General features: G+C 39.3%; 1 protein-coding gene and 1 pseudogene across 4 annotated transcripts in view; both read left to right on the forward strand.

Moving 5' to 3' along the window:
* LOC100755218 overlaps positions 1–4,087 on the forward strand; it is a 105,402-nt pseudogene extending 101,315 nt beyond the window's left edge.
* A 296-nt stretch (positions 4,088–4,383) lies between these two features.
* Positions 4,384–25,930, forward strand: part of Slc39a10 (solute carrier family 39 member 10) — a 54,270-nt gene continuing 32,723 nt past the window's right edge. The window contains exons 1-4 of one of the 4 annotated variants that reach the window (XM_027396872.2): positions 4,389–4,539; positions 6,068–6,197; positions 21,229–22,253; positions 24,310–24,517. In XM_027396872.2, coding sequence (XP_027252673.1) covers positions 21,240–22,253; positions 24,310–24,517 — 1,222 coding nt within the window. In that variant the 5' untranslated portion in view covers positions 4,389–4,539; positions 6,068–6,197; positions 21,229–21,239. Of the gene's footprint in view, positions 4,540–5,941; positions 6,198–21,228; positions 22,254–24,309; positions 24,518–25,930 lie in introns of those variants that run through there. The other 3 variants (XM_027396871.2, XM_027396873.2, XM_027396874.2) reach the window with 3 other exon arrangements.

A 25,930-nucleotide genomic window follows, 5' to 3' on the forward strand; every position in this document is an offset into this window, starting at 1 on the left:
CCTCATAATTAGAATGAAACTTGAGTATGAAATCATCTGAACCTATAGGTGAGCTCATTCATGCCCAAGAAAGCAAGCAAGCCAGGCGAAGTGAGTCCTCGACTAGTGGGCATTGCCAGACATGTTCCCTACAAGCATGAGAAATTACCTGAAGCTTCTCCCATCCTGTGTACCGAAAGGAAGGGATCTCTGAGATTCTATGACAAGCAGAAAACCAACTTATTTTATTATAAAGCATTCTTCTTTACTTAGAAGAAAATATAAGAGAAATTCAGAAACCACTAAAATCATCACTTTAAAAACTACCTTTCTCTACTGCAAGAGCATGTTTTGCCTGAATGCATGTGTGTGCACCATGTGTGTGCCTGGTCCTTAGCATGCAAGTGTGTACACCATATGTGTGCTTGGCTCCAGTGGAGGTTAGGAGAGGGCAGTGGTGGCTCCCCTGAAATGTGAGTTATACATATTTGTGAGCTGCTACATGGGTGCTGAGAACTGAACCAGCGTCTTCTATGAGTGCAAAAATGCCTTTAACTTTTAAGCCATCTATTTCCTCAGCCAATAATTGCTACTCTTATTTCAACAATTCATGTATTGCCTGTCTTAAAATGTACAGTTTTGCTGCATTCTTGCTGTCAAACTTTCAGCACATGAAACTTCACGTTTGCTAAGTGTGTCTTGGCTTAAACAATCGACTTGCTTGTTTTCATAGATGCTAGTTGTGAAATTGGTCTCATTATCTTGGAAGCTTTGGGCAAGATCTGAAAATTGTTCTCATGTGATGACATTTTAAAAATGAATCCTTAATGCGTGTTTATCCATTTCAACTAATTTAATAAACTTTTAAGATATTTAATGGGAACTTATGATTAATTGTTCCCATGTTGATGATTTCCCTTAAACTGAAGTATGATTATCGTAAATATATTTAAGATTTGCAATTCTGATACGATCATTTTTGCTGGTTTTTTTTTTTTGACTCCTTTGGATTAGGAGCTGAGTTTCTGAAGGCCAAGTCAGCTGTGCAGCTGGGATTTTAAAGCATCTAAAATGGCTGCCCATTGGCAGTTGAGTCCTATGTTCGCTGCAGGGGGCTACCAAGCCTGTTTTTCTTTATCTTAATGTTCTTGAGTGGGGAATGTTGGCTGAGAGCAAGAGTGAGAAGTGGGCTGTTTGTTTATCTTTGTTCTACAGCCCTCTACCCTTAGGAATCTAGATAATCACATTTGCTTCTATTTTGGAGCCTCTTTTTTCATAAAAGGCCTGAAAAAAATATACTCAATGAGTAGCATAAATAAATAATAGAAGGGAAGTAACTTCTCTCATGGTCAAAGTCTATGGGGTCTCAAGGCCTAACACCTGAGGGCTAAATATGGAATTCCAGGGATGTGTGACTATGCATAGCAAGTTTTGGGCAAAGAAACCTTCCTGATGTCACATGGATAAATACGCCTGTTTTGATTCATTCTTCTGAGTGAACCTCCCTCTTTCTTGGGAGCGAGGTCTTACTTATAAGTATTTCTGAAGATCAGGTCAGAGGGAATGCAAGGTAGCTCTAAGCTTCCCTGCTGTGGGTGCTCCTGCAGCAGCACTCAGAGGAAAGCTCTTCTCTTAGCACCGCCATAACTAGAGACAAGTGTGCAGCTATTTTAATGTCATAGTCAGCTTGACAAATCATAAGTGAGTTTTTCTGTTCTGGGTGGGGAGTGCTTAAATATTTGTGTTGTTCCATATCTCTAATCTATTTCTGTCTCTGCAGATTTCTGAAATTAAGTTTATTACGTAATTTCACTTGCCAGGCATATCAGTCACATTTGTCCCTCGTTGAGGCTATGTTGGCCTGTCTTCCTGTTCTGTCTCAAAGAGTCAGGCTCTTCAGATAGGCAGCCTTGCTCTTGAGAAACAGGAAGACCCAAAGAGCTGGGATTTCACCCCCAGTGACAGATCGTTGCTAATTTTGAAGCCCAGGTTCAAATCTTTGCTTATATATTCCTGACATCCTCTTTCCTCAGCTTAAAAACCTCTACTCTGGTAATTAATGCCTTACTTTTCACCTCATTTAGTCTTCCCGTTCTCTTAAATAACCACTTTTCTAGGCATAATTTGTCTGGTCCAGACATATTTGACAATGTGAAAACCAGTGTTTAGACTGAAGTGAATTTAAGGACATTTATTTTATAAAGCCATTGGTTATTACGACTCTTGATTCACGAAAAGGACAACTGAGTGTGAAAGGTCTGATTTCTTAGGATCTGCCCCACTCTTTGTAGATTTCATTACCATCTTAACTTTACTGTGGATGATAAGCACTTTATCAGAAATCAGAAGGCAAGCTGGATCTCAGTGACAGTTAAAGTTCAAGGTGGGGTATGTGTCCCATTTCCATAATGGTACCTGGCTCTCTTCTAATCCTTGGAGGAACTAAAAGGGCCAAGAAATTTATTATATTGTCTCATGGAGGTAGGATGCTACCTTTAAAATTCAGGTACAGGCATGTGAAGAAGCAGGATGAGCAAGAACATTAGCCCTGTAGTTGCCACGTTGTGGAGTTCTGGCAAAGGACTGAGAGAAACATGGGAGGATGGAGGAATACCACTCACACTGCAGCTACTGACTGTTTGGCATGGCCATCCTTCACTGTTTAATCTGGTATTTGTAAACCAGGCAAACATTTGTTTAGTAAATACATAGCCCCAAATCCTTGGAGGTGCTAGAAAATTTGATACATGTGCCGTCTTAGTTGAAAGATATTAAGAGACACTAACAATGAGTTCAATCAAATTAGAAGCCTTAAAATATAAGGGCAACTTGGATGTTTTTATGCTTTGTACAGAAAGGACCTACTTGTAAAGACCTGATAAACTCTAAACAACTTAAGTCAATACTTTATATGTAACTCCTGGACTTATTCATGGGTCTGAGGACTATGGTCATCCATTCATTATCTTTGTCCATTAATGGCAAAATCTGGCTTGTCTTCTCAGAACTTTTCCCTTTGATAGGGGGAGTTAGGTAATAGGTTGGCTTCCCCAGATGAGAAGCTCAGTGTGCTTTTAGTCAGACATTTACTAAGCACCTGGAAGATGTTCCATGTAGAGGCAGAGAACAAAAGGCAAACAGCTTCTTTCATGGGGTTCAAGTATGCTAAATAGGGCATGCAGCCATACTGAATGGGTCTGCCCCTCCTATGCCCCTGTGTTCTCTCAGGCAAGTTACTTATTTCCTATGCCTTCATTTCCTGGGTAATCATTCTTCACTGTGTTATGAGTATTAAATTAATACAAATGCAAAGCACGTTAGAGATGCCTGACACATAAAGCTGGCAATTACTGCTGCTCAGAGTTATATGCACTCCGTTGGACACCCATAAAGCACCCCCAGAATTTACTTTCACTAGTAAGTAGTCTCAGTTTGAATACAGAAACACAGGCATCCGGGCAGAATACAAATAAGCCTAGACTTAATTAAGAGCCCGGAAGCAGAGTAATGAATAATGAAGCAAAGGGTTTGTCGAGCCTCCTTTTAAGAAAATTGTGGGTTGTTTGTTAGTTGCTTAAGAGGGGAGGAGACCATTGAGGATGGCGGTGTGAGCAAAGGGATGCAAGCTCCAGCAGGATATAGGCATGAGTCTACCGGAATTGCTGGGCAGATCAGGGTTCTGCCTTTAGGTGTTGAACTGTCCGCTGGTTAAGGTGGTGGGGAGTCCTTGGAAGGGTACCCAGAGCTACCAGAATTACGTGACATACTTTTAGACTCAACTTCTCCTTTCTGTTTGGGAAGACCCACTGTAAGTGTGCTTTAAATGGTGGGGGGTAGAGTGGGGGGAGTTATGCAAAACACTTTGCACATGGCACTAAAGTTCAGATTTGCCCTGAGAATGGGACGGGCGCGCGGGGGGGGGGGTGTTGTTAACTTAATATAGATGTCTAAGCCACATAGAGATCAGCATCCTAATTGATCACTCCGAAATCACTGAGCTGAGGCGTTCGCTCTCCGGGCTTACGCGTCCCATCAGCCAGTCCAAGGCCTCAGCAACCGACGTGCGAGGCCATGTGAGGCGACCAAGGGCGCTCCACGCATGCGTTAGAAGCCGCCCCAACTCCCCCACCGTGTCCTTTCTCGGAACAAAACTAGCGCGGGGCTGCTGAGCTCCGCAATTTGCGTAGATCGAATTTCTTCCAGCTCCGCCTGTCGGTATAGCTCCCGTGGGTGCCGCGGCTCCCCTACGCCAGGCGCGTCCGCGAAGTGAATGGCTGGGCGCTGCGGGTGCGCCGCCGGCGTAGCGCCGAGGCGGCCGGGGTGCGGCTGCGCAGGGCGCCCGGGAGGGCCGGGTGCGCCGCTGGCGTAGCGCTGAGTCGGCCGGGGTGCGGCTGCGCAGGACGCCGGAGCGGGCCGGGTGCGCCGCCGGCGTAGAGCCGCGGCTCTCGCGCTGGCCTCCGCGACGCAGGTAGCGCAGGCGGCTTTGGAGAATACACGACTGGGTGCAGCCGGGGTTTGGTACCGAGCGGAGAGGAGATGCACACGGCACTCGAGTGTGAGGTAACTATAAAACCCCGATTTGTTTACATTCCCTCCCCCAGAACCGGCCCCGTGCGCGGCGGAGCCTGCGAGTCCCGGGACAGCAGGGGAGGCCGGGAGACCGGGCTGGGGCCGCCACCGGGGCCTCCGGGCCGGGGCGCGGGTGTCCGCAGCTGCTGCAGGCGGTGGCGGCGAGCCGGAGAGCGGCTCGCGGAGCCAGCGCGTGGGGCAGCGGGCGACGGTGGGGACCCCGCGCCCATCGGCCTGCTGCGCGGGCCCGGGCGGTGGCGCCGGTTGGGGGCTGCGCGGGCTTCTCGCGGCCGCCGTGCGGGGACCCCGGGACCCGAGGCAGGTCCCAGGGGCTCGGCCGCGGGGACTAACGGACGGCAGCCGCCGAGTTCCCGGCCAACCGAAAAGGCTCTGCGGGGCGCGTGGGAGCGGTGGCGCAGCCCTTGGGTCCCCGAGGCGGGGCGTGGGGCGAGCGTGGCACGGCCGCGGGCTTTGTTCCCGGGCACCGGGGTACAGGGCGGCGTGGGCGCGGTTGGGAGCGGAGGGAAGTGGCCGGTCGGCCGGCCCGCCGCGGGGTCCGCATCCGCTCCACGCCTCGCTCCTCCCTTGGGGGGGTCTTCGGAACTCCCCATCCCGGCGAGGCGGCGGGTGGCGTGACGTGGAAGGGCTTCCTGTGGTTTCTGAGAAGACGCGTTCTTTCACGTGGGAGCCTGTCCACATGGGCCGAGTTTAAGGAGCCGGGCACATGGAAGAAATCTCGCCGCAGGACGCCCCGCCACCGATTTGGAAGGGTGCTTCACCAAGTGTCTGCTCCAAGAGTGACACAAAGCATGAGTTAAAAGACAGTACAACCTACGGTCTTCTAGAAACTTTCATTTATGTCTCCATTGTTAAGTGCGGCAACTAGCGTGTGACAGGTTTCTTTTATGTTTTCTTTTTGGATGTATCAAATGTTAATTAAGAAAAAAGTAATACAAGAGCTTGAGGCTTGGAATTGTAACAGTGCGGTTGGGAAGCCTTAACAAAGCAGGACTGCTGTTGACAGTGTGATATTAGGATTCCCCTAATCCACACGTACTTGTACCTTGTGAGTCATATCTTCTGGACATTGGGAAACCATCCCAGATACCCCACTTCCTGTGTGCATTGAATGTTACACTACGAAGAAAGACCCACCGGTGATAAATGCTGTGAAGAAAATAAAATGTGCTGGCGGACATTTTTAACATTTTTGTGTTTTCCAGACCAAAGGGTTTAGATTGTGACTATAGATAGGTAAGGATACAATGAGTTGTTCAGTGACATTGAAACAGTTACGAGGAAACTACATGTTTACGATGGAGTAAACCATACTTTAATAAAACATCAAATACCAACCGCTCTGGCCTGCCTAGGACTAACTTCAAACTAGCAGAACTCTAAATGACCTTTAAAGGATTTGTTTCAGGCGTTTTGTATCACTGTAATTTTGGCCTGTGTTCAGAAAGTTACTTCCTCACCAGAAAGTAACTAAATTTCAGTGGCTTTAATCTCTCCCCAGTTTGACAAAACTGAAATCTATCAACCATGATTAAGAACCCCTGTGCAAGAATAATTAGGATGCTACTTTAAAAGAGCCGGGGAAGATGTTTTCTCCTGTGACACCTGAAGCCACAGACCTATAAACCCAGGTAATTTGGGAGACTGAGGAACGAAGCTGTCAAGTTCAGTCCTGGGATTTGTCTCAAAATGGTAGGAAACTTGCCTACTTTCCATGAACCCAGGCTCAAATCCTTAGTACTGCAAATAGATGCATGTGTGTCTGCTTGCGGTCATGAGCTGTACAATTGAATACCCCTTACCTGAAATGTAGGACAAGAAATGTTTCCAGTTTTTGTTTCTGCATTTGGGGATATTTGAACATGTTAAATAATGGAGTTTCTTGGGCCAGGACCAAAGCATAAACATGACTTGCACTTTTGTTTTGTATAGGCCAATTGCACATACACCGAAGGTAATCTTACAGTATTTTTCCTGCAGTTGCAGTTTTACTGGGACCGATCCAGGTGTGACATGTGGATGCTAACACAATTGCTGCATGTTAGTTCCCAGAACATTGTAGAATTGGTAACATTTCAGATTTTATACTGAGGTACTATCTGTCTTCAGTCTTCTTATTACTGTCCACTAATAGCTTGTAAACCACCACTTTTTTGTTCAGACTTGTAGTTTTGATCAGTAGTTTACCCACGTAGCCCTTGTGTGCCTGGAACTCTGGATCCTCCTTTGTCTGTCTTGGGAGTCACTGTGGCTCTCACCAGATTTTGAATCCCTGGTTTGAAGTACTTTGAGGCGGCCTAATGTTTAGCATGCAGGCACTGCTCTAGGAAGTCTAAGTGATATATGGAGAAGATGGGATATATACAGCAAGGGAAGCCGTTCAGCATGAGCTTATCATTTGCTCTTAATTAAAGAAATTTGGCTTGGTTCGTATTGAATTTCCCTTCCTCCCTCTGAACTCTGGGTATTGAGCAATATTGGGATAAGTTTAGGGATTTCGAGTGGGGTTAAGTATTCAAAACCTGGATATACTGTTAACTAATTTGGCTGCCTTTGCTTTAGATTGTGAACTTAAATTATTATAAAACCTACTTCAGGGGTTTAATGTGGTCATAAATAATGAACCAAAGGGCTAACCTCTAAGCTTTCCTACATCCAAACTTTTCTTTAATTATTGAATTTCTCTTTTGTTTTACCTGATAATTGATTAACCCCAGGGTGATGCTTACTGATTTCTACTACTTACAGTGAGAGAGCTCATCTTTTAAGTCTGTAACTCGTATAGCTGTAGATTTGTTTTCTGCCCCCCCTTCTATTCTGTAGTTACATGTATATGGGATTTATTTATTTGTTTATTTATTTTTACAAAGCCAGGTCCTCCAAGGGAAGCATATATCCCCACAGCTTTTTGTCACAAAGTATCTGTACCATGACACATTCAGTGACTGGACATAGATACCTTTTCTGTCAGATTTAAACTTAGCATAACTTAAAGTCATCTGGATAAAAAGACTAGTCCTCATCAGTGTAGCACCTACTTCAGGAATGGAAATGCTACTGAGTTTTGTATCATAGAGACATTGCCATTAATACATTTAAAAGCCATATTCACAAATTGGACAAAGTAGACAATTGAAAATGGAAGAGAAATAATTGGCAATCAAAACAGCTTTTTATCACAGTGGCTTGTTTTAAGCCATCTTCCATTAGAGTGTAATTCACATTAAGAACATACAAAAGACTGGGGGTGTTTTGGCAGATTATGTAAGCAGTTCGGTGGATGATTTAGCTGCTATAGTGGGTTCCTAGGTTCTATCTCTACCCCTACAGCAAAATGAATAAAGACAGTCTCAAAGTGTCTCAGTCTTTGAGTTGATTGCCTGGTATGATCCTCAACAGTTTGCTGCCCCCTAGTGTTTGATTTACCTTGAAGTTTCTTGGCACCTGTCCCCAAGACTAAAATTAGAATCTGCCGACCCATACATAGATGTACCTAGGGGGCTGGAGAGATGGCTCAGCCTTTAAAGGCTAGGCTCACAACCAAAACTGTAAGATGTACCTATGGATTTATTTCCTTTAGTTGATTACTGCTGCTAATAAAAATGTGTATCATCCTTTTAACTGATTGTGTCTCCATATATACTTAGTCTCTAGTTTTCCAAACATGGAAAAAAGCTAGATAGATGCAGAATCAAGTTACATTTCAAATGAATATGTAGGCTTTTTTTTTCTCAAATTGCAAAAGCAATTTGTAAAATTAGGTATGTGTTTGAAGTTAGCTTTGTATGTGAGTAATGGTAATTTTACTTAATCTGGGCTTCTTCTCTTGAAAAGGGTGTTAAACTGTCTGGCCTAATTTTTCCTATGTAACTTTTATGCTGTACTGATAATAAAGTTTGAAAATGTCATGTTCACATGGTGACCTTATTTTAAAAATTAATTTTTGAATAAAAGAAAGTCTCTAGCTTCTTATCATTACCACTAGATTTCCTGGTCTTTTATGGTTTCAGATTATGACAGTAATCAGTTTTACAAAATATTTGTTTTTATTTTTCAAGGTCTGTGGGTGGACCACAGTCATGTTTAGATTTTTCTGAAGAAAATACTTTATTTCTCAATAAAAACTGGAACATTTAACAGTGTGTTCAATAAGTATAAAGTAATATACAACTAAAATGACAAGGTTTACATAGCAGCAAGGTTACTGAAATTATTCCCAGCTCACTCTGTAGGTCACCTAAAGTATTTAGGAATGTTATAATACAACCATTTAGTGTTGTATCACATAATATAGATAATCATTTTCCTAATTATTTTTAATAGAACATACTCAGTATTATAGGCTACTCAGATACAGGGCCTGGATACTTAATGAACTTTTTAATGTTAAAATATGTCCTAACAGGATGCTAGCAGTAGTTATGGGTTTATGCAAATGTAAGGATAACATCTTATTTGACAAGGTAGGCCATTTTTGGTTTTTGTTTTTTGTTTGTTTGTTTTTTTTTTTTTTTGGCTATCTAAAAGTTAATAGTAGAAGATTTTATAATTACCTACTTATATAATTATACTTTATAGCCTCTTTAACAGATGCTGCTTTGCTACTGAAAGAATGCTAGTCCTTGAATTGACATTTCCAACAGGCTTAATTTTGTCCTTAACTTACCTTCCATTCTGAAAAGGCTTTTAGAGTTGCGGCATGAATGAGAATGTTTCAGAGAGCATCTGGAAGTGTTGCAGGAACTTCTAAGTAAGAGGCCAGTCTTCATCCCCAGCATCTGAGACTTTCAGTGATCAATTTAGGATTTAGATTTATAGAAGAGGTAGAAAATCTCAGTTGCAGTGAGGTAGTAAAGATCTGTTTCCTATTATGCTATTGATGTCTAACAAGACATTTCAGATGAGACTTTTGTGAACCTTTAAATTTTAAAGTAACAGTTTCCCCTGAAGTAGTTTCTAAATCAGTTTCTGGGATCCCCCCCCCCCCCGGAACTTGCTTTGTAGACCAGGATGGCCTCAAACTCACTGAGATCTGCCTGCCTCTGCCTCCCAAGTTCTGGTGTTAAAGAAATGTACCACCACTTCCCCGGGTAGAATGTTTGTTTTTCTGTGGACTAAACTGGGGCAGTAATGGGACAAATCTGTAAACTGTCCTTGAATGTGACTTCCTTATTCATGTTTGTGTCATTCATGGCTGCATTTGTGCTGGTGTAAGCATTGGGTAAAACTGTGGTGGAGACAGCAGGCCCACAAACTCTGGCTTTATTCTAACCAGTTCATGTCCTCCAACCCTTAGATACAGTCTTAATACTCTACCATTATTCTTCCTGTTGCTTTTTGGTGTTTTCTTGGTGGAATACTTATTAGTAAAGTGTTCTTTCCGATGACAATTAGGCAATTGAGCTCGCAGGAATTCTTCACACTAACTACTGGGAAAGCTTCTTGGCCTCTCCTTTTGCATTTTCTTCTACTTTATTTTGCTTAGAGGTGAAGTGCTGTGTCCTGGAGGCCTGGGAGGGGCTTACACCTGTTACCACTGTAGTGTTTCTACAGCTCCCCTGTCTCCTAGTTTTGCTTCTCTGAGAAATTAGCTGTGTCTCCCTGGTAACTCCCTCAGAGCAGAAAATACATTACATTGTTTTTATGCCATCTCTTTGCCTCTTTTTCCATTCCCCTTTATTTCCTGTTTTGGTCTTTTCTCTTTTCATTAAGCAACTCATAATTGTATACTTACAGGCTGGTGAACACATACTTGGATCTGTTAGCTCTAAATACTTCCTACTGAAGATTCTCTGTATATGTGAAGTGTACACTGTGTACTGTTAGCCAGAAACAACCTCTTCATGAAGGATGCTGTGGAAGGTCAGCTAGATGCCATTAGTGATTTCATCCTAGGTGATAAAATGAGATCAATAAAACAGTATAGTAAAGTCTCATTTCATTTTAACAGCATCATATATAAAATATGTAATAATCATATGTCATATGTAAATGTGTGTGTATATATACATATAATGCTATTATAATTTCAATTATATATAGCACATATTTCATATTATATATACATAAGTAATATTTTACACTGTATATAATACATACACACATATATGTAATCTTTTCCTGTAGACCTTTTTTAGAATATAATATCACTTGTTAACTTTTTAATGTTTGGATTACTTTTGTTTTAGTATTTTGTTTTTAAATTAGGGTATTCTCCAATAAGTAATCGAACATATATAAGCAGTGTAATACAAATGGCTCAGAGAACTTCTATACAGTGGCCATTTGGAACAGAAGCTATGGCGCTTCACATTGGAATTTGTACTTTGTTTATCACCAAAACAAAAAAATCTGTAACAGAACTAGAAAAACAATCAACCTTATAGCCTTTTTCATAACTCATGTCATTATCTGCATTCAGTTCTTCAAAGGGATTTTGATTTTCTGTTTGCTTGCTTTTTTGTGGTGGGATCCAATCCAGAGCCTTGGACATGCTGGGAAAGTGCTCTACCACTGAGCTATATCCTCAGACCCCTAGATTCTTGCTCGAGACAGGGTCCCACTGACTTGCAATTGTCTAGGTAGTCCAGTCTGGCCTTAAACTCACCAGCCTCCTGTTTGAGCATCCTGAGTGCTGGAATTTACAGATCCGAACCACCGGTGACTAGTGCTGAAAGTTTTTCCTAAAAAGGAAACTGGTATAAGAGATCTTAGCATTTTAGGGATTCTGTTGCTTTTAGCTGTATTTGTAGGATTATATATTAAGTGTGGTGAGGGGGAAAAGCTACTTATATTTCAGAACCATACAGGACATTCCAAAATCTTCAAAGGCACAATTGCTTATATATGGGAACATCAGTAATGACAAGTGAATAATGACTTTGGAAAACATTGTAACAGAACTGAAAATGTGACATAGTTATAGAAAAACTAACCTGGTGTTGAGAGAACTATTGGCAAATCAGGAATAGTTTTGAGGGTTTTCTTAGAAATCAAACTTAAATATAGTTTTTTTTTTTTTTTTAAATCAAATGGTTTTACGAACTTCTTAAGGGTAGAGGAAGTCTCCAATATCATTTTCTCATATTCTTCTATCCAGAGTTCAGGCACCCCTTTAGTGCCCAGAGTTGATATCTTCTGCTGTTGACTGGCATGTCTCCAGGTACATGTTCGCTGCTGGGCTTCAGTCAGGCATTTCCTGTTGTAATGCAGGGTGGCTTAGTGTTCCTCCCACTCTCCTCATGCCTTCCCATTTCCTGTACTAGTTCCTTAAGTCAGTTGTAATTTTGGTTTGGAACTTTATTTAGTGTTATGTTTTTATGACTTAAGTGTAACTTAAAATTAATCCATTATAAAAAACAATTAGCCTTTCCTTTCTGCAATATTCTTTTCCAACCTTAATATTTTTCTCTGTCATCATCCTTGTTACTTCTTTTCTCCTATATGTTAAATTCTGCATCAGCTCTGTGTTTTTTAATGTTAGTTGCAAAAGGAAAATGAATTTCTTAAGTCTTTGTGCAGGAATTTATACAGATATAGATCAGAAATGATTAAACCTGGTAATAAACATGTTATTGGGTTGGTAGTTAACAGATTAGTTTGGCATTTAGATTACATTTTTGTAAGAGATTGCTAAATGCTTGAATTATGTCATCTCACTTTGTCCAACAATTAGAGGACCCTAGTGGCTCAGTGTAACAATGGTGAAAATTAATTGGCGAGAAAACTTTCTGCTAGAGAGGTAGCCTGTGTGTGGCCAGCAGCTGCAGAGTCTGACTGTTAGAAAGCATTGCCCTGCACTCTGTGCTCATTGCCCCACCTCTTGACCTCGTTACCTCATAAGAATCATTTTCACTGGCAGTTCTTGTGAATGCAAGATGGTGTAACATCAGGCAAGTATGACAGTCCTACCATGGTGAAAAGAAAAAGTGTGGAGGGAGAGTAAAGATGGGTGCCATGGTAAAAACATGGGTAGTGGCAATTCTAGGATTGTAGGCATCTCTTCCTCATGATGAATGTTTTTGAAAGGGTAGCTATATGTTCATGGAATAAAAAGGGAGTTGAAGCCTTTGCTGAAGAGTAACTAAAATCCTACATTTCTGCAGGTTTAAAGGCATTTCAGTAATTAATGACTGACAGGCATCTCAGACCATGAACATTTGTTTACTCATCTCAAGTACTCTGTGTATCAAAGTAGAAAGCACTAGCAAAAGTCATATGCTACAGGATCCTACGGTATCTTTCAGGGTCCCTGTAACAAAAGGGCAAAGTGCAGAAATCAAAGTAGTTGTACAGATACTTAATAAGAAAGTAAATGTTTGTACATAAGTGTTCAGAATACAAGAAATACTGGCTTGATATGCTGTTTGTTGAAGTCTTAGTTGGATGTGTTACTTAATGAAGTACCTTAAATCACGACATACAGATGTTTACAGTCTATTTTTTAAGTTATAGAGAAGCAAACACAGCATTATACTCAAGTTCAGTGAACAGGTTTGTGCTGTCACATGAATGAATCTCAGTGGAAAGATTAAGAGATTGCCTCACCTGAGCTTACTAACTCATTCGTTTAGTTCTTGAAAGTTTTATTGGCATTCTAAACTGTGAACATGGCTTTGGGAGGTTAGATAGCTGGTCACGTGGTACTGCAATAGGATTCTGTTTTCTGCTGAGAGTTCATTACTCAGTGCCGTACCCTTGGAATAATTCTGTAGTGTCAGGAAGCTGGTGTGTTGGGATGAGTCCTTCCTACTCTTGCTGAAGTTGAGTGAACCTGATACCCCTTGGCTGTGCCTGTTGGTCCTGCTTGTGCCCTTGTAATGTTATGATAGTGTTTGTTTTTAAAAGCCATTACAAAGGGTCTTTTCTCCCTAGTTTTGTACTTTGTATAATTTTAAGTCAAACAATAATATCACATCTAATAATGGTAGTGTCTTATGTTGGCATAGCTAATTGCTTTCCACAGCAGTTTTGGGTGTATTGTGTCAGTTCCCTTAGTAGGGAAGTGATGATATGTGCTTTGTTTTACTGGGGACAGACAGTAGCAGTGCTATGGTGAATAAACCAGTTTTTGTCTTAGTGCTGCAATGTCTGCAATGTTCTGTACAAGATGATGCATAGGTGAATCTATCAGAAAGAAGGACGAACTCCAAGTAACACTACTGTTTATAACTTGCACTGAAGTAACATTTAAATAATACAAGATAGAAAATAAAAATGTAAGCCTTTTACCTCTTAAAAATGTTGTTTGACTTTATTTTATTTTGTTTCTAGCTAACTATAAAATAAGCAGAGATCAATAGTCCCACTTTATAAGTGATAAGACTTAGAAGATGTTAATATCTATTTAAGGATTCATAACTAAAAGGCAGTCTAGTCTTTAACAAATCTTTAAGAAAATTAAAGTATTAATTTATTGTGTGTGTGTGTGTGTGAGTGCACATGCACTCTAACGTTTGTATGTGTAGGCAGCTGTGCATCATACACGTGCAGAAGTCATAGGACAACTTTGCAGAGTTGGTTCTTTCCTTACATCTTAATGTAGGTTCTGAGAATCAAACTGAGGTCGTTGGGCTTTTGTAGCAGCATTGTCTTCTGTCTCAGAGCTCTGCTAACAGCCCTTGGCTGCTATTTCCTCTTACACATGCAGACTCACTGCCACTTCTCACCTTTTCTTGGGATTTTGTTGTTGATCTATAGAGGGAAACACCTGTGTTTCCATGAAGAAGTGCAGTCATGAAACCTTAATGAAGTCCCTTTTAAAATTTACACACTGTAGATACATTTTTAAAAAGGATTTCCACCTTTACTAAAGGGTGGCATAGTTACATAATCCCAGTTGAGCAGTTCAGTGGTTTTTCTTTGAATTTCTACCTCCTTGTCTTTCAAGATAACAATTGACTAGCATAAAGTCAAAAGGACTAGCATAAAGAACTTAACAATACTTTCCTGTTCATGCTTATTACATGTATGTCTGTGAGAGAGGACTGGGAGGCATTGACTATTCTTCAAACATACTCCAAAATGCTCTTTGTCCCTCCTTTTTACTTTTTGAATATCAGTTAGATGACATTGAGTTTATACTGAGTTGATTGCCCTTTCTTGAAACCCAGTGTTGGAAACAGAGTTGTATATTATTTACTGGTGTTTTTTTCCTATGTCAGTCACTAATTGAATGACTGTGTTTTTTGTTTATATTATTTATATCTACTAAATGTTATTAGGAAATGATTTCATTTACATTTAAATTGGTCTTTGTGGTATATTAGATGGGCCAATTTACCAGTGTCCTATAAACATTCTGGTTATGGTATGAAATGTGATTTCCATAGTAGAAAGCCCTACCTATCAAGGCGGGTCAGTGCCACAGTCCTGAAGTCTCACCCAAATTGTATGATATACCTTCAGGGTTAGATACTTTCCAGGGTATTTTTATCTTTAATTTCCTACATTTACATTTATTTGTATAGAAAAAGGTAAAATATGTATCAGAAGGTTTGTAATAATGACAATTAGTGTATGAGGTGCTGTGCACTATTATTTTACTTGAAAAATTAAAAAATGTGTAACCTGACATAGTAAGAAATTCAATAGAATCACTAATGAGAGAATTTTCCTGTCAAAGATCTCAAACTTCCTTTTTATGTAAATTGACAAGAATCCTCTTTATTGTGTGCAGCATTGTGTTTTGATTCATGTATGCACTGTAAACTGGATAAGTCAGGTCAGCTAACATTTACTGAGATAAGTGTTCTTTACAGTAAGGACAGCTGGAAACAGGAAGCATTTGGGTGTATCTTTTGCAGACTCTGCCTAGTCTTCCTGTATCCTGCCAGTGCAGTCTGGAGGCTGCTGTTCCTGCTTCATGTCATGGAAGGACCTAGGTGGCTTTTCTCTTATGGACAGCCATGTGTTCTGTGTATGTAAAACGTGGTGATGTTCAAGTGCTTTCTGTAGTTTTAACATTGAATTAGCATCAATCTCTTGCTTTTGAAAGTGGCCCATAGTTATGTAAGACCATTGGGGAAAGTTGACTATTTATACAACTGCTGAATTTTCAACTATTTCAGGATAAAAAAAATTTTTTTTTTTAAACATTGATCTGTGCAAACTGTTTCCAGTTTTTTTGGGTTTTTTGTTTTAAAAAATTTTTTTTAAACGTTGATCTATGAAAACTTTCCAGTTTTTTTGTTTTTGGTTTTGTTTTTATTTTGTTTTACTTTTTTTCTGATTCAAAGTTGAATCAGGCATTAAGAGTTAAGCATTAGTTGAATGACAGCACACTTGCAGGTAAGCATCCATGCATGACTGGGTATAAAATTCAACTACCTGTATGAAGTGAAAGAACTGTATGAAGCCAGCACCCAGGTAATAACGATCTAGACTTATCTCATGATGTAGCCAAAGTTGACAACAGCTACACAGCATAGTTCAGATATTAAAACCAAGTGTAGGAGGACATTAGTGACTTTTTTTTTTATTTCATCCAGAGCAAAAGGTTGGGTTTGGAAATACTGTGATTGAATAATGATGAAACTGCTTTACTCTAACCCTCTTAAATAGAAATTAGAAATATGAAATAGAATACTTAAATTTTTGATTGTGATGCTGAATGGCAAATCAACAAGGAGACATGAGCACATGTTTATGATGAGAACTGCTTGTTTATTGTCAGAGTTCATCCTTCCATTTCTTATGCAGGAGGATTATATACTGGTGTCTGCAAAGCACAGCAGAGGTCTTGTCAATCTAAAAAACTATCCTCAATTATAGAACTAATACTCTCAACACATAAAACCTGAAGAACTCCAAAACAGATATAATGGAATATTTTGTTTAGGGTACAGCCAAATCTTCTGAAGGCCATTATTTACAATGGAGTAATATATGAGCTTGTCTGACATTTCCTGCATTCCTGTTTCCACCCCACAGATGTCCTGTGGGAGTTAAAGGATTCTCAACTTCATGGAATGAATGCTTAGGCAGTTCCATAAATTATAGGTGCACCTGGATTTCGAGCCTCCATACCATCTGAGGCCTGTGGGCTGCTTGCAGGTTAGATATAAGAAAAATTGATGAGGGCAGCGTCTACTTCCACTTCTGTTGTGGGTGAACTCCTGAACCTGTGTTTTCCTGTCTTCGATTCCCATTGTCTGAGGTTGCATCCATCCATGGCATATTGATGTGTTTCTGAATAACCAGAGCAGAGAGACCAGTAATCCTGCAACAGTCAGACTGTTCCTGCAACAGAAAAGAACTCGCTATTTTCTACGCTACTGCCTTTTGAGAGGGGGGTCTCTGCAGGGCTGCTTAGCTCAAATGAATGCTTCAGACACATTGGCTAGATTAGTACTGAAATGCCAACTTTGTAATTTAATTTCAGAAGCTCCCAAGTTTAAAATTACTCCTGTGTCGCTTCTGTTCTCACATGCCTACTGTTCTCCCTTGAATGCAGCACTTAAGGGACTGGCTATTAGACTCTTTGCAACACAGAGTCCTTCACACAAGTGTAAAGAATGGTGATACGTGTCAACATAAATCTCATGTATACTATTTCTAGGTTTTCCGTTGCATGGCATCATTCATTAGATATTTTCTAATCTACATTTACTACCACTGGTTCCCATTTATTGAAGAGTGAGATAATGCACATTGAAGAAACCTTGTGATATTTGTGTGTCAGATGAACAGATAACTCAAGACCATCAGCTTTCACTAGCACCCCATAGAGAAAACCTGAGGTCCCAGCAGAAGTGTTAAGGACAGACAAGCGGGAGTCTTATTTTGATTAGTGATTGGCTGGAATCATCCCTAGCCTTTCATTTTCATTAGTGTACAAGTAAAATTAGTATGATTTTATCTAGGCTAAACAATTTATCTCTACATTATTCTCTTGAACATTTCACTGCTTATAAAACAGACCAAAACTCTGATGGCTATTAGTAAAAGTAATTAGTGTCTGCATTGGGCTTTACAGGTTACTGACTATTTCCTCGGACTTCTTTATCATTTGACCATTAAAATTTCTAGGTTCGGGGATAGGGAGGGGACTTTTTTGGATAGCAAGGAGGATACCCAGGCCAGGGAGCCTGTTGCTTTGATTCAAATGCCCGCTACTACAACACACCTCTGCTGTTCATTCCTCTTGTATTTGAGAAACCACCATCCTATGCCAGGACATGTCCCTTCCTTGTCATTGATTATTTTACTTTCATTGTAAAACATACAACATTTTCTTTAACCCATGATTGGTTATTATCTCCTAGGTGTATATAGTCAGACACCCAGAGCTGTTGACATCCTGATCTTGCTGGTTTTCAGTCAGTCTTTGGGTGACTTTGCTTCGGTGTCTGAAGCACAGTCCCAAACAGTGATTTGTTGTCCTGCATTCCGAGGCTACACAAGTCTGAAACCAAGTGTCCACAGACACCAATTCTAAAGTCGTTAAGGGAGACGCCTTAATTACTGCATTTCCTTTTCCTCCCTTATGGTGGTTTCCAACTTCTTGGTGTTCTGTAGCTTCTAGCACATCACTAAATTTAATATTTTTAATGGAGACTTTTAAATGAGGCTGTATAAGAAATTGAAATGTTTGGATTAAAAATCACATCATACCTTTGCAACTAGATAAAATTTGTAGATTGTAAAAGTTCTTAGCTCATGTCATGTATAATTCAACCTAATATATTCAGATTAATTTTAACCTTCTGTTGACTACAGTAAATAGGGGTGTTTGATAATTTATTGGTATATCAGACTAGTTTATATCATACGCAGTAGGAAATCTGGATTAAAAACCCAAGACTTTGACGTAGCAGGTCTGAGTAGGGTGTAATAACCCCATAACTAGGGTATTTTGAACTCCGAGATAATGTTGATGCTTGTTAACACTGCACAGGTGCATGGTGTCAGGAAAACAGCAACACTTGCATCCGTTAGCCTGCATTAACAGATGTTAACTATTTGTCAGATGGCTTCAGCTTGTTCTCTCTCATCTCTTTCTGAAAGAGATCAAATGCAATGAAATAGTTGAATAGGAGTGCTTCTCTCACCACCAGTTTTCCTCCTCTTCCCTTCCACAGAAGAGAACTGCTCAAAAATATAATCCTTCCTACTTTGTCTGGTACATGTGTTAATCCTAAAAATGAAAGGTTTTTTGTTTTGTGTTTTTTTGTCGTGTTAAATCATCTGTAAATGACATAGTATACATCTTTCTGCGCCTATCTGCTCATGGTAATAATCTTCTCCCAGTCTGTGACTTGCTTTTAAAAAAAGTTTCATTACCTCTGGGACTTTTATACGATGTATTTTGATCACATCCACCCCCTTCCTCAGTTCCTCTCAGATCCACCCCTACCTCCGTACTTCTGACTTGCTTCTTGTTTTTGTTTTCTTTTTCAGAGATACCCTTTGAACACAAATCCTTAATTTTAATGAAGTAAATGACACCAGCTTTCCTTTTTTAGTGCTTTCTGTCTCCTATCTTGAAGTTCTTAGTTTCTTCAGTAACTTTTGTAGATCTGCACTAATCGAATATGACTGCTGGGCACTTGAAATATGGTTAGTCTGAATATAAAATACACACATCGATTCCAATACATAGTATTAAACAGGATGTAAAATACCCAGCTAACAAATTTCAGATGTGAATTAGCCAGAATGTAATATGAAATGATTTTCATGTGTTTACTCTAGAAAAGTTCAAAATAACAAATCTGGCTCTCGTTATATTTCTAGATTCTAGAAGTGTGCTGTTGGGTAGATCTTACTGTAGTGATGACGTGTTCTGTGTCTGCCCTGTCCAAGACCTTAGCTGCATGTGGAGGAACAACATTTTAAATGTGGCTATGATAACCAAGAAACTGAATTTTAAATTCAAATTCCATTTGTTTAGATTTGAGTACCCACATTCAGCTGGTGGCTCCTGTATTGACTAGTATTTGTGGACATTTCTGTATGTCTGGAATTTAACCTCCTATTTTAGCTATAGCTGATTTTGTGTATGGTATCAGAGATCAACCAGGGTGCTTCTTTCTTCTGTGTGCAAATTGAGCCAACAAGACAAGGAAAAAAAATACTTCTTTTTGTTCCTTTGGCATATTCTTCATTTTTATATTTTAATCTCTCTCTGTGTCTCTGTCTTTCTGTCTCTGTCTGTCTGTCTGTCTCTCTCTCTCTCTCTCTCTCTCTCTCTCTCTCTCTCTCTCTCTCTCTGTGTGTGTGTGTGTGTGTGTGTGTGTGTGTATACAAATTCCATAACATGCCCTGCAGGACGGAGGACAAACTTGCAAGAATATGGATTCTGGGTGATATAACTCAGTTTATTGGGCTTGGTAGCAAGAACCTTTATCCACTGATCCATCTAGTTAGCCCTCCTTGGTCTATTTTTGTACCAAATACCACACTGTCTCTAAGAACTAATAGAACACCTATTCCTGTTTGTTTGTTTGTTTGTTTGTTTGTTTTTTTCTCTCAAGCTTCTCATGGCCATTCTTGACCCTGTCTGTTTTCACATGAATATTAAATATAGCTCATTGCTTTTCACAAAATAACTTCCAGGATTTTGATTGAGATTATATGGGATAAATACTTCATCCATTCATAAACAGTATAGCCATCTATTTACTTAAGTCTTCAATTTTGTTCAATAATGTGTGACCCTTTTCTATGTAAAGGCCTTACACATCTTTTGTTAGCAATATTCCTAGCTATTTGTTTGCTATTAATAAAGGTATTAGTTACTAGTTTCATGCTCAAGTTTTTTGTGATGTGTAGAAATGCATTTGGACAGGTGGTGGCTCATGCCTTTAATCCCAGACTCCCAGGAGGCAGAGGTGGGCAGATCTCTGAATTTGAGGCCAGCCTGATTTACAGAGTGACTTCCAGGATAGCAAAGGCTACACAGAGAAACCCTGTCTCCAGAAACAAAAACAAACAAACAAAAAATACATTTGATTGTAAGTTATTATTCCTATATCAAACAACTGTAGAAAATTACTTACTCTTGGATTTTATTGTATCCAATTCTAATATTTGTTAATAATGAGAATTGTTTTCTGATTTTTAAAAACAATTTTTAATGATTTTTAAAAGATTTATTATGTGTGCATGTCTCTGTGGGGATGTTAAGTGTTCAGTTACCTGTGGTGGCCAGAAGTCATCAGATTTCCCTGGAGCTAAAGTTACATCTGGTTGTTAAGCTGCCTGATACCACAGCTGGGAACTGACTTGGGTCCTCTGTAAGAGCAGTATATATGATCTAACTGTTGAGCCATCTTTCTAGCCCCCATGTCAGTCATCATCTTTCCTATTGCTGTCCTAACCAGGACCTCAGTGTACAAGAACCAGCAAACTTTATTTTATTTTTAAAGGACCAGATAGAAAGTAAACCAACAATAAAAGTGTATATAGAGTCTTTGGTGTTTTCAGAGTAGTCAGAACAGTCCTGTGTCTTGAGAAATTTGTATTAATTGCAAGGCTGTTAACTAATACAATGATATAAAAGCCTATTTTTCATAGAGAGTCCTGAAGCAAAGCATGACTACAGTTATGAAGGAAATGGGAGAAAATACTTGCTTAGTGGATTGGCAAATGCAAAACAATTTTATTGTCTAGAATGTACATAGGTATAAACTAATCATCTGTCTTTTTAAATCCCTTTAGGAAAAATAGAAATGAAGGTACATATACACACGAAATTTTGCCTCATTTGTTTGCTGACATTTATTTTTCATCATTGCAACCACTGCCATGAAGACCATGACCATGGCCCTGAGGAGTTTCACAGACATCATCGTGGGATGACAGAGTCAGAGTCAAGCAGATTTTCAGTTCAGGATGCTGAAAATGAAAAGAAGTACTATATTGAAAAACTTTTTGACCGTTATGGTGAAAATGGAAGATTATCATTTTTTGGTCTGGAGAAACTTTTAACAAACTTGGGCCTTGGAGAGATCAAAGTCGTTGAGATTAATCATGAGGACCTTGGCCATGATCATGTTTCTCACTTAGACATTCTGGCAGTTCAAGAAGGAAAGCATTTTCATTCGCACAACCACCAGCATTTCCACAATCATTTAAATTCAGAAAACCATACCACAACTAGTATACCACCAAAAAGAAACCACAAATGTGATCCAGAGAAAGAGGCAGCTGAAGTACCCATCAAATCTGATGAGAAGCACATACATGAGCACAATCACCGCTTACATCATCGCCATCGTTCACATCACCACCCAGATCATAACACAACTCGTCGTGTTCACAATGATTCTATCACTCACAGTGAGCATGGGGAGCCTGGTCACGGACCTTCAACAGAGACCAACAAAACACAAGAACAGTCTGAAGTTAAGTCACTGAAGGTCAGGAGGAAGGAAAAAGGGAAGAGAAAAAAGGAAAACTCTGAGGTTAACACACCAGGTTTCCTCCCCAGCCATGATCATAGTGAACAATATGAGCATAATCGGGTTCACAAACTCGACCGTGTACATAGTCCAGGTCATCCTCATGTACATCTTCCAGAGCGTGATGGTCATGATCTTGGTCATGGACACCAAGATCTTGATCCTAATAATGAAGGAGAACTTCGACATACTAGAAAGCGAGAAGCACCCCATGTTAAAAAAAGTGCAATTTACTCCACTGCTAGCCACAAAGATCATAATGAAGATGACCGCCAACATGAAGTAGGTACAAAATGTATACATCGGTGTCTGTGGTGGGGACTTGGTAATTCTCAGGTAGTTGTAGAAGAGTTTAGTTCAGGCTAGAGAAGTCACATGTGTATGCTTGAGTAACATCAGGTAACCGTTCTGCTAAGGATTAATGAGTCAAAATCAATGTTGGAAATTTTTAATCTTGGTTTTATTCTCAAACTTGGGTTCCTCGACTCTATATATTTAAATGTTGCTTGAACATATATTCTTAGTTCATTTTACTATGCTGTTTTATGAATTCTGACTCTCCAGTAACAGTTGTCACTGTTAATACTATGGCTGGGTTTTAAATATTTGAAAATTAAAACATGTTTGCTTTTGTTCAGCCTGACCTTTTCGGAAGTAGCTAGAACAGCTTATTTTGCATAATTATTAATTTATTAAAGTAAGTTAATGGTTCCCAGTGAGTGTTTTGCTTCTGGGTGTCTGTGCATGCATTGGCCTCTTTTCTCTTTCTGTATGATTGAAAGAGAATACCTATTGCGGTATGAGTCTTTACTGAGGCCCTTCACAGACCAGGGTGATATAAACATATGTGATAGGAAATCCCAGGACTTCTGGAATGGTCGTGTTTTCTCTTTAGTCTTCATACTTTGGGAGCATTGTACTTTTGATTGTTTCCTCCTTGGTTTTTTTTTTTAAAGTGTACTTCTTTTTTGTTAAATGTATACCAGTGCTACTTTTTATTCTGATTTCTAACAATCTCATTAAAATTTAGAAAATTTTGTTGACTCTAGATGTTTATATGAAGGATAAGCAGCACTATCAGATAAGGGAAGCCAGGCCTGTTCCTGTTGAAGTCACTATTTTTGAGATTAATATGCATCTGAGTAAATTCATTGCAGTTCTTTCCTGGCTAAATCAGCAGATACTTGTTTCCAGCAGTTATAAACAGTAGTTTTAACAATAAAATATATTAAAATCTTAATGAGATTTTAAAGTGTGCATTAAGCATTCTGGATAAGACCTCAATGCCTTCCCTGGGTGATAATATGTTGTATTCTCATATTTACTGTGTGTATCAGACCCAAGAGCTCTCTGTGCTGTTGTCCTCACAGATCTGGTGCCCTGACACCCTGGAATTTTTGAAAATGTTTTGGGCATTGAGTTAGGGTAGTACCTCGCAGTACTAAGACCTATCATGGTTACTTTGCAGTATTGAAAAGATGAGATACTTCGGTAGTAGGTCAGTAAAGAAGTATGCAACCAGACTGGGTAGATATAAGAGGAAATGGGCATCCAGTTCCTTACCTTAATGTAAGACATTAAATTTTACTTTATGATAGATCCAAACCTATGCATTTGCTTTCTGCTGCTTCTTCTTTTTTTTTTTTTTTAATGTCAGTGGATAAATCTTTTTTCTTTTTCTTTTTGTACTGAAATTAAACCTAAGACCTTGCAGTGAGGAACACTGGAGTTCCTATCGTTTTTTTCATCTTCTTTGTTTCCCTCAGCAAACATTAGTACATTGAACTATAATTTACTAATAGTATGGGGCTTTTTTGGTTTTGGTGTGTGCGTGCGTGCGTGCGTGCGTGCGTGCTTGCATGTGTGTGTACGCACACATATGTGTTTTAATGGATTGTTTTTACTAGTTTGCTGTTGTGATGATCAAACTCACTGAACTAAAATGTGCCCCAGGATTCAATATAACATTCTCCTGGAATGCCTTTGGCAGGGAAAGAAGTGTCTGTGTTAATGGATTTTGAGTCACTGATAACTACCACAGTTGGGTAAGGAAAGAGCCCTTTTGATCCTATATGGATCTTGGGGACGTGGCTGAGTTATTATCTTTCACATGTTAGAATGGAAAAATGACTAGAATTTCTAGAATGTCTTGGGAAGTCTAGTAGAATGTATTCCTATTTTAAATCTTTACATACATTCCTATGGAAAGGATGATTCTTATCTGTATTCAACTATTTAAGTGATATTTAGAATGTTTTAATTGTACAATCATTTATTTTCTACATAATGTTCTTAAAAACCTGCTTATACTTAATTTGTTTTATCCATTTCCTTGCAGTGTTTGAACGTCACCCAGTTGTTAAAACACTTTGGTCTTGGTGCCAACTCTCCCATCTCACCTGATCTATTTACGTACCTTTGCCCTGCATTGCTGTATCAGATTGACAGCAGACTTTGTATTGAGCATTTTGACAAACTTTTAGTTGAAGATTTAAGTAAGGATAAAACTCTGGTTCCTGAGGATAAGGCAAATATAGGCGCATCAGGTAAGAGACATTTTTTTGTTCCTTAAGATAGTACTCACATTGTCTCTTAAATTATAGGTTAAAATGAAATACTAAATTGTTGGGTTTATTTTTGTGTCAGGCTTTATTCTTATCAAATTTAGATATGCATATAAAATATTGGGGGAGAGATGAGGCTGAGAATATTTTTTTTATTCTTCTGGCCATATAGAGGAGTGTTTTTCTGTGGACAGAGAAGAAGAAAATTAAAAAAGACATAGAAATCTTTTTGATAAGCACCTGTAAATAATGGGACCTCTAAAGTTCTTTTATGTACCTTACAATTATTTAATCTTTTGCAGGTGTAGGGCTTCATGAAAAGCAAAGATGATTGGATTTTAAAGAAGTAAAATGGGAAGCTAGAGGCCAAACAGTGGTAATGTCTCTGACATGCCTCATATTTGGCATACCAACTTCCACCTTCTACTTTTTCCAGGTTCCAATGGAACGAAACCAATACTGTTTTCAAACTGCCCCTAGGCTGGTTGGCTGTTTTTTTCCCATCATATCCAGGTGGCTGGATAGCTCCCCTATGGTCACAAGCGTTCCCTCCTAACATGACAAAACTCTACTAGTTTGTAACCACTCTTTTGATAGAATCTAGAACTGTTTCCCTTTAATTTTCTTCTTTCCCCCTTTTCTCTTGTATAATGAGAAGTCTATGTAGACATTTTCTAACTATTATAACCTTTGCTTTTTTCATCTGTTTTTTTTTTTTTTTCTTTTTGACTGTTGAAATAGCTTCATTACCTTCTTGCCTATGTTTTTACCTATTGCAAGGCATCTCTGGCACTTAAACTAGATTTATTTTCTAAAATGTGAGATCCTCCAGCATAGAAGTTGTTTGTTTTTAACATTGCATTAATAATTTAGTTTACTTACTTTATAAATACATGTTGCAGCCTTTCTTCTAAAGTCACTCATTGATTCCTCCCAACAGTCTTAGAAGGTAGGCAATATTACTCTCCCGCCATGTCAAGTAGTAGGTAGTTGTGCTAGGATTCAACTCGTATAATTAAGACATTTTGGTTATTTATGTGCCAAATGTTTTATATGCTTTTTATTTCCCACTAAATTTCAGCAATAATCCTGAGAGAGAAATTTTGTGATTGATTCTTTAGTTTCAATTTTTCATGTGTGGTTTTATTGTCTTTTAGATAGAAACTGAGGCATAGAGAAGTAACTTGCCCACAATTTGCAGACTAAATGAGTGACAGTCCACAAACATTACTGTTTGTCTGATCAAAATTGTGGTCAGCTCATCCCTATTGCATTATCTTCTGAGTTTAGCTGAATCCTGTTTCTCTCTCTGTTTGCCATGTCTTTACACTAATTACTACTTTGCATTACATCTCTGGTACATTTTCTTTTTGCTCATGAACACTGTCAAGGTTA

The sequence above is a fragment of the Cricetulus griseus genome, chromosome 2 (assembly GCF_003668045.3).
Source record: "Cricetulus griseus strain 17A/GY chromosome 2, alternate assembly CriGri-PICRH-1.0, whole genome shotgun sequence".
Lineage (NCBI taxonomy): Eukaryota > Metazoa > Chordata > Mammalia > Rodentia > Cricetidae > Cricetulus > Cricetulus griseus.